A 9,888-nucleotide genomic window follows, 5' to 3' on the forward strand; every position below is an offset into this window, starting at 1 on the left:
TCGGATTTAATATCTCGGCCGGATGCACCATGTTCTCTCTCTCCCTGTATTCCCTCTCTTCCTGGCTCTGGATGTCTTCAGGGGAGCGAGAGAAAGACGTAAATAGAGTCTTCATCTCTGACTGCTCCCTCGTCTTCATCTTCCCCTCCTCTAATTGGAGGTTGTGTGTGCGGCGAGGGGGAAGGAAGCCGAGTGAATGTGTAATCATCTGGAGTCTCTTCTCCTTTAGCTGTTCCATCCCTCTCTTTTTATGCCTGTGTAATTATACAGTGTGCTGTGTTAGCCCGGTGTGTGTGTGTGTGTGTGTGTGTGTGTGTGTGTGTGTGTGTGTGTGTGTGTGTGTGTGTGTGTGTGTATGTGTGTGTATGTGTGCTTTGTTAGCTCGGTGTGTGTATGTGTGTGTATGTGTGCTGTGTTAGCTCGGTGTGTGTGTGTGTGTATGTGTGTGTATGTGTGTGTATGCGTGCTGTGTTAGCTCGGTGTGTGTGTATGTGTGTGTATGTGTGCTGTGTTAGCTCGGTGTGTGTGTGTGTGTGTGTGTATGTGTGTGTGTATGTGTGTGTGTGTGTGTGTGTGTGTGTGTGTGTGTGTGTGTGTGTGTGTGTGTGTGTGCTGTGTTTGCTCGGTGTGTGTGTATGTGTGCTGTGTTAACTCGGGGTGTGTGTGTGTGTGTGTGTGTGTGTGTGTGTGTGTGTGTGTGTGTGTATGTGTGCTGTGTTAGCTCGGTGTGTGTGTGTGTGTATGTGTGTGTATGTGTGCTGTGTTAACTCGGTGTGTGTGTGTGTGTGTGTGTATGTGTGCTGTGTTAACTCGGTGTGTGTGTGTGTGTGTGTGTATGTGTGTGTATGTGTGCTGTGTTAACTCGGTGTGTGTGTGTGTGTGTATGTGTGTGTATGTGTGCTGTGTTAACTCGGTGTGCTGAGTGGCTCAAATGGCCTTTAGTAAAGCTGCTGCCTGCCGCATCCTCAGCTGGAGTTGTGTTCTGCTCCCTTCCTGTGTGTGTGTGTATTTGTGTGTGTGCGTGCGTGTGTGTGAAAGAGAACGAGAGAGATAGAGGGAAGAAGGGGTGTGTGAAAAAATATATTGAATTCAGCCCTCTCAATCCACCTTCCAAATGTGTTTATTAGTTAATTAGAATCCACATTAGCTTTAGCACAAGCAGCAGCTACTCTTTCTGGCGTAACACAACATGACAAGTAAAAAACCACTGATACACTGATACACTGATACACTGATACACGTTAGACTGATAGACCGCCACCTCTGTGACTGGGAATCTGGTCTCTCAAACCCTGCCTCATTATCTGTGTTTGGGCAGTGATAGCGACTGTCTGGCTTGGTGTGTATGTGTGTGTGTGACACTGTCTGGCTGTAAGTGCGTGAGTTATTATTGCCTGAAACTCAGCCTTTAACCTTACCTTCAGTCAGGCTGTCTTGGGTGTGCATTCATACTGCTTTCCTCCCCTTTTCATTATCCTTAGACATATTGACTCACCACACACACGCACGCACACACACACACGCACACACACATTGTGACCACACATTGGAAGAACTCAGCTGTAAGTTTGATGTTTGGTGTGATGTGTATGAAGTATTTTATTATAATAAAGTTCAATGAGATCCAAACATCTGTGGTTGATTTTCAGTCCTTCAACACATGTAGTGTTTCCTAGCAGAACAACAAACTGTACAGTAAAATTCATTGATCCAATGGCTCTATAAACCTCCACATCAATCCCAATACTCCCATAAACGTGTTCCATAAACCCAAAACTAAAGTGTAAAGTAGACTGCACTTCAGTCAGCATCATAGAGACTGGTGACTGCTCTTTCAGCACGATGGGTACTTAGGAATGTATGTGTCCTTTGTCCCAGCAGGGAATGATCTCTCTTTCTCTCTCTCTCTCTCTCTCGCTCTATCTCGCTCTCGCTCTCTCTCTCTCTCTCTCTCTCTCTCTCTCTCTCGCTCTATCTCGCTCTCGCTCTCGCTCTCTCTCTCTCTCTCTCTCTCTCTCTCTCTCTCTCTCTCTCTCTCTCTCTCTCTCTCTCTCTCTCTCTCTCTCTCTCTGTCCCCATCCCCTCTCCCCCTGTCCCCTGTATTATTCATTGAGAAGCACTCTGTTCAGTTGTGCAGAAATGGACCACAGGTGATGATTATGATGTAATAATGCCTGTGTGTGGGTGGATCATAGAAATAGAATGAATAGAAAGGGCATCTCCATTCAAGTCAATGATTTCATAATGGGTGGACTGGCAGCCATTTTGAGTGTACCCATGCCAGGAAGTAAAAGCTAGGTTGAAGATGATGAAGGTTAAGACAACGGGATTCTAATATCCCATAACTCTTTGCAACAATGGGACCAGCTATGGTAGTTAGCAGTTGCACCGGTAATTAGAAATGGTGCTAATCCCAGATTTGTGACAACTCTGTTTTAGCCTGTATATTTTTGACCAAGAATAAAAGCAGGAATGGTACCCTTCAATCTGTGCTATGATTTGTTAACTCTACTGACATTCCAAAAAATACATTCCATTGCATGAGACACATCAGAGGCGAGTTCAACAAGGTTTCTGTTTGCGTCGAACATGTTACCAGAGTAACAACTTCAGTTGAACGATTTGAATGAACATTCCAAAGTGTTATGGTGAAACATCAAACAGCTACTTTTTGTAAGGATTACTGTGGCTTTTAGCAACAAAATTCAAACTGAAAATGACCTAGCAATTCTTACTAAAGTCTACATGGCCACTTGATTCTTTTTTGCGGCATTTTAAACCCAAAACAGACACTTACGTTCGCTGCACACTATCTTCACAGACTGTTCACTAATGCGGCTAACACTAAACAAATGGAATATGTTAGCTATTTCCCTTGTTGAATAATTTGAACAAACATTTTACAATACCATGACAATCCAACATCAGCTGAGAGAAAATGATTTAATCACAATACTAGGTAGCCATTGTGAGTGTACCCATGAGTTTACCAGTCAAATTGCCAGGGTTAGAACTTCCAAGAAGGTTCTATTCATTATATTTCTATGCGGTGGATAGCTTCATGTGATTGTCCACTGTTGAGCTGGTCCCTCTCTAAATACATGGGGGCTAGTGTAGTTAGGCCCCTCTCCAATTCTTTACTGTTATTTACAGCCAAATACGAAAGGATCTAGTTTGAAAAGGTTGGAATATTGTCCAAACTCCTTGGCTGTCACCGAATTAGGCACCAGCCAGGCATCATGATGTGAACATAGTTGAAGATGGAGGAAGTGATTTGGAGCCAATGGGTTGAGCAGCTCCATATTTACCAGACTGATCCTTCCTCCAGAACCATCCACATCTTTTCTAACATTGGGGACTGCTAGAAAGAAACCAGGGCATGAATATAATACGGTCCACTTTGTAAAGTTGGTACTTGGTACAAAAAATGTCTGAGGGGCAGTGTTTGACTTGGGCAGGAGCTCACCAGAACCGGGTACCGACACCTCAAATGTTCTAATGTTTCAGTTCCTGCACCTCTGATGTAATATTAGCTCAAAAGTATTGTGTCCTGTAGTATTGTGTTCCTGTAGTATTGAGTTCCTGTAGTATTGTGTTCCTGTAGTATTGAGTTCCTGTAGTATTGTGTTCCTGTAGTATTGAGTTCCTGTAGTATTGTGTTCCTGTAGTATTGAGTTCCTGTAGTATTGTGTTCCTATAGTATTGAGCTCCTGTAGTATTGAGTTCCTGTAGTATTGTGTTCCTGTAGTATTGAGTTCCAGTACTATTGTGTTCCTGTAGTATTGAGTTCCTGTAGTATTGAGTTCCTGTAGTATTGTGTTTTTGTAGTATTGAGTTCCTGTAGTATTGAGTTCCTGTAGTATTGAGTTCCTGTAGTATTGAGTTCCTGTAGTATTGTGTTCCTGTAGTATTGTGTTCCTGTAGTATTGTGTTCCTGTAGTATTGAGTTCCTGTAGTATTGTGTTCCTATAGTATTGAGTTCCTGTAGTATTGAGTTCCTGTAGTATTGTGTTCCTGTAGTATTGAGTTCCTGTAGTACTGAGTTCCTGTAGTATTGAGTTCCTGTAGTATTGAGTTCCTGTAGTATTGTGTTCCTATAGTATTGAGTTCCTGTAGTATTGTGTTCCTGTAGTATTGAGTTCCTGTAGTATTGTGTTCCTGTAGTACTGAGTTCCTATAGTATTGTGTTCCTGTAGTATTGAGTTCCTGTAGTATTGTGTTCCTGTGGTACTGAGTTCCTGTAGTATTGTGTTCCTGTAGTATTGAGTTCCTGCACCTAAATATAAACAGTACTGGCACCCAAAATGAGTATGGGCACCTATTTCAGTCCAGGTCAAGCACTGCTTAAGTGTAGTACCGAATCCAACCTGTCAAGGATAACGCAATGGTGCTAGACCACCATCTAGTGTTGGTGTCCTGTATTACAGAAATTGCCAACACAGTCCTGTTATATCAATACTTAATGTGGTGATAAATCAAAATGGCAGAGAAATGTATATCCACTTGAAAAGTCTTGGCAGTCAGTAAAGACAACGAGATAATCATTCTTACTGTCTATTTCTTTCCAGTGCCCACTCTCGTCTCCCTCAAGCATGGCTCTCCTGTCTTCTATAAAAATACAAAATAAAATGTAAATACCTTTGTACCTCTTAATCATGACAAAACAAGCAAGATATTTAGTGAGGGAATTCCATTGCCCTGGATGTTTGAGTCAGCATTTTACTGCTGTGATTGTAACTGTTGACATACTGAACCTGTATGATTACTTCCTCAAAACGAGATGTTCTGTTGACTTCCTACTTCTGATGTCATAGGACTTTCACTACATCCTCTTTACATTCATTCATTTACAGGTCATGAACAATGGAATGAAAACATTTCCAGAACTGGATTTTCACTGATTCCGTAAGAGAGATGCAAGACAATAGAGATGTTTGTTGGTGACAGTTGCTATTAAACAAAGATCAGTAAATTACAAAAAGCACAAAAAGCACTGAGATATCAATCACTGGATTGATATCTCAGTGCTTTTTGTAATTTGCTGATCTTTGTTTTTGCAATCTTTAGATAGCTATTCATGACAACATATCAAAATAAATTTAACTTAGAATTTCTTATGCATTTATAACAACATGCTTACCGGCAACTCTGGCCTAGGATCAAGACAATGATCAGTAATTTACAAGAAAAGTGTCCTCTAGAGTTACTACATCCCCCCCCACTGGTGACCTCTCATGGTGTAGTGTCCTCTAGAGTTACTACATCCACCCACTGGTGACCTCTCATGGTGTAGTGTCCTCTACAGTTACTACATCCACCCACTGGTGACCTCTCATGGTGTAGTGTCCTCTATAGTAACTACATCTACCCACTGGTGACCTCTCATGGTGTAGTGTCCTCTACAGTTACTACATCCACCCACTGGTGACCTCTCATGGTGTAGTGTCCTCTACAGTTACTACATCCACCCACTGGTGACCTCTCATGGTGTAGTGTCCTCTATAGTAACTACATCTACCCACTGGTGACCTCTCATGGTGTAGTGTCCTCTAGAGTTACTACATCCCCCCCCACTGGTGACCTCTCATGGTGTAGTGTCCTCTAGAGTTACTACATCCACCCACTGGTGACCTCTCATGGTGTAGTGTCCTCTAGAGTTACTACATCCACCCACTGGTGACCTCTCATGGTGTAGTCTCCTCTACAGTTACTACATCCACCCACTGGTGACCTCTCATGGTGTAGTCTCCTCTACAGTTACTACATCTACCCACTGGTGACCTCTCATGGTATAGTGTCCTCTATAGTAACTACATCTACCCACTGGTGATCTCTCATGGTGTAGTGTCCTCTATAGTTACTACATCTACCCACTGGTGATCTCTCATGGTGTAGTGTCCTCTACAGTTACTACATCTACCCATTGGTGACCTCTCATGGTGTAGTGTCTTCTACAGTTACTACATCCACCCACTGGTGACCTCTCATGGTTTAGTGTCCTCTACAGTAACTACATCTACCCTCTGGTGACCTCTCATGGTGTAGGGTCCTCTACAGTTACTACATCTACCCACTGGTGACCTCTCATGGTGTAGTGTCCTCTACAGTTACTCCATCCCCCCACTAGTGACCTCTCATGGTGTAGTGTCCTCTACAGTTACTCCATCCCCCCACTGGTGACCTCTCATGGTGTAGTGTCCTCTATAGTTACTACATCTACCCACTGGTGACCTCTCATAATGTATTGTCCTCCACAGATACTATACAATATTTTCTCTGTCTGTCTGCTTCAGTTAGTATCTGTCATTGTGCTGTCCAAAAAAAAGTAACCTTTATTTAACTAGGCAAGTCAGTTAAGAACAAATTCTTATTTACAATGATGGCCTACCCCGGCCTAACATGGACGACGCTGGGCCAATTGCGCACCACCCTATGGGACTCCCAATCACGGCTGGTTATTATACAGCCTGGATTCAAACCAGGGTGTCTGTAGTGACGCCTCAAGCACTGAGATGCAGTGTCTTAGACCGCTGCGGTACTCAGGAGCCCCACTCATACCGAACAAGATGAATACACAAAAGAAGTGAGAATTCTTAGTAAAATATACATTATTTATTATAGATATAAAATGTAACAGTAACTGTTAAATGTAACAGATGTGATCAATGATCTGATCATACACAAGACCTTTATGAATAAAAGGGTTAAAACGTGCGATTTCTGATGCTCATACAACAAGATCATACCATTAAACTCTGCCAACACAGAGATTATTTCATATAGAAATAGGTTATATAACATAATAAACTGGCTGGTTCCAGCCCTGAATGCTGATTGGCTGACAGCTGTGGTATGTCAGACCGTATACTATCGGTATGACAATAAATAATATTTTTACTGCTCTAATTATGTTAGTAACCAGTTTATAATAGCAATAAGGCTCCTCGGTGGTTTGTCATATGTGGCCAATATACCACGGCTAAGGGCTGTGTCCAGGTGCTCCAGGTTGCTTATATTCTTCATTTATTATACTTTTCAGTACAGAAAAATGTCTGATAAAATTCAGGTAGTTGGATAAACTTAGAGATAGCAGGGTTCCAGCATGTTTGCATTCTCCTCCGTTAATGAAGGTAGCAACATGAACTCTTCGTCCCGTGTAGCCTTGTGATGAGTACTATTCCTATGACCTTTTCTTGTTCAATCCTTCCGCTCTCTCCCTGTAGAGAAGAAATAAAGTTATGTCATCCATTTCTTACAACCATCGTTTTACCTAATATCCTTATGATAAACCCTACACACACTGTCAGTATAATTCAATTCCATGGAACCAAATCATTTTTTCCTGAATAAATATGAATGAATTCTTACCTCAGCATGTGAACAGCTTTCATAACCCAGCCCTTGGTGGGATCCACACAAGGGAATCTCCCTCTGACAGTGTGGAAACTGGAAGAGAACATGTTGAAGAGACAACATCAGTCAATCATCAGTGCTTTACAGGCTAACATCTCTATAATATCACATTGCAAATAAATCAATACAAATAATATCAAGCTATCAAATTGTATTACTTCTGTTGTACAATTATTTTATACTTAATGATATACTTAATGATATAGTTGATGAAATAATACATGTACTACAATTCATCTTTTCATTTTACTTGCAATTTGTCTCAGACCTATTAAGCACAGTTCTACTGTTAGACCTTCCAAAGTCACTCACATGATAGCATCAATGTTGCACTCGTCAGTCACTCTCTGTACGGAAAAGCCACGGATGAGACCAATGTCTATCCTACCCTGGGAGTAACGTGTACAACAGCCTGTAGGAAAACCTATTGAGCAAAAAGACAAGAAATGTTATCATGTATAGGAATTAAAAAACATTTTCTAAAAAGCAAGGAGAGAAGGAGACAGAGGCAGGCAGGCAGGCAGGCAGACAGACAGACAGACAGACAGACAGACAGACAGACAGACAGACAGACAGACAGACAGGCAGGCAGGCAGGCAGACAGACAGACAGACAGACAGACAGACAGACAGACAGACTAAGACAAAACTTTCACATCCAATATTGACCTCTTTTAGCTGCAGAAGTCTCAGAAGTGAACAGCCCCACAGCCAGGAGCACGAGCAGCACAATTACAGGGGCTCTGATCTGGGCCATCTCTTCTTCTGTGGTGCTGTAGTTAGTGATGTGATGAGCTGCTGTCTTGTCTTCAGAAAGAGAGCTTCAGTGGCTGTGTGAGGTCCTACTCATCACCAGAGCTATATATATATTCCTGGTGCAGGTAGAGAGTGAAATGGGCTTTCCTACCCACGCCTTAAAACCAAAGTTCCACGGCAGAATTTCCCCATCACTTTCCCCAATGAGCAAAAAAGGGAAACAAGATTCTTGAACAGAACAAGAGGGAGACTGTTTGAACAACTTTTACATGTTTATTTATATACAGCATTTATTCTGAGCTGATTGAAATGCACAACAATATATGTTTACCTAAATGCTTGTACCTTTGTTGAGGTCTCCTGGGTTAAGGAATACATTTTTGGATTATGTTAAGTGAGTTTGTGTTTTATATTATATCTCAGTATTTCTTTATCCTGGTGCTGGGGACCCTTTGGCCCTAGCGCTACACACCTGATTCCACTAATTACCTCATCATCAAAACCCTGCTCAGACATTGCATGCATCAACCAATGTTTGTGTGGCACGTCATCGACCGTGCTGTCGAGCACCAGATTGCTATGGTTAGCTGATACGTAAAATACCTATCCAGGCATTGTAAGATCAAGCATGCATCATCAACGCCTGGGCAGAGGAACACTCCCAATGATTAGTGGAATCAGGTGTCTAGTGCTACGGCAATAACAGAAATGTTCACACCTTTTGGTCCCCATTAAGAAACACTGTTCTATCCTATGATTCTATGTGATCTAGTTATAAATATAAGGAGTGTAGGGTGAATTACATGCCAACCACTGTCAATCTAAGTGACAAGAAAAAAATCCCCATCAAAATATGTCAGTTTAAGCTGGAGATATCAGGTTTTTGCATGGGCTGCATCTCAATCCACCTCATCCACGTATGTCGGCCTTCCGCATACGCAGTGAAAGATGTCAGACCATGAGGATTCCGCAAAATCCGTCTTCTCACAAAAATGTCTGTAGAGTCCGAATGGTTCTCCGGTTCTCAGTTTTGCTCTTCGTCCCCAACAAGTAACACTGATGTGCCAACTTCTGTCTGTAGCGTCCGAACCGTTTGGGCTACAAACTAACACTCCACTACTCCAACACGGACTCTCACGAACACGATGGTGTTCTCTGTTTTGCTCTACGACCCCAACAAGTGTCACGAGACTCGTCTGAAGGTACCAATACAAATGAATAGACGTATGGAGGTAGGTTTGTGCCACAAACAAACCACAAACACAACGTGTTGGACTCTTTTCCATTGATTCCATTCCAGCCATTACAATCCGCCTGTCCTCCTAAAGCCCCTCTCACCAGCCTCCTCTAGCGCCACAGTGATTAAGTCTATTGAGTCAAACCATGGAACTGCCTCTGTTTATGTCCTATGAAGCTGTGAAAGGGCACATTTGGGGTGGTGATGTTGATAAAAAAATATGTGATGTGTTAGATAGCAAACAAACCAGAAAATCACCACAGAACCAGTAATGAACTTTAATTTCACCACAGGGTGTTGCACTGAGGATGAGCAAGAACTTTTCTTACAAGTCGTATGACAACTATGATGACATAATGATCCCAGGGCTCTGAGTTGTAATTCCTAATTCTACAGCTCTGACTGATGGTCAACATTCTATACTAGAGCAACACTCCTCTAACCTGTTGAGCAGGGGAATTTCAAATGGCGACATAGAAGGTG

The 9,888-nt window shown here is 42.3% G+C and overlaps 1 protein-coding gene across 1 annotated transcript; it reads right to left on the minus strand.

The window, feature by feature from the left end:
* Nucleotides 1-6,682: 6,682 nt before the first annotated feature.
* On the minus strand, nucleotides 6,683-8,356 carry LOC106569680 (C-C motif chemokine 20-like). Its single transcript, XM_014141244.2, has 4 exons — nucleotides 8,082-8,356; nucleotides 7,726-7,837; nucleotides 7,369-7,446; nucleotides 6,683-7,217 (listed from the first exon to the last, which is right to left on the minus strand). The coding sequence occupies exons 1-4, from the start codon at nucleotides 8,167-8,169 to the stop codon at nucleotides 7,181-7,183; spliced, it is 315 nt and encodes a 104-aa protein (XP_013996719.1). The 5' UTR covers nucleotides 8,170-8,356; the 3' UTR covers nucleotides 6,683-7,180.
* Nucleotides 8,357-9,888: the final 1,532 nt, after the last annotated feature.

This window comes from Salmo salar, chromosome ssa14 (assembly GCF_905237065.1).
Source record: "Salmo salar chromosome ssa14, Ssal_v3.1, whole genome shotgun sequence".
In the NCBI taxonomy this organism is placed as follows: Eukaryota; Metazoa; Chordata; class Actinopteri; order Salmoniformes; family Salmonidae; genus Salmo; species Salmo salar.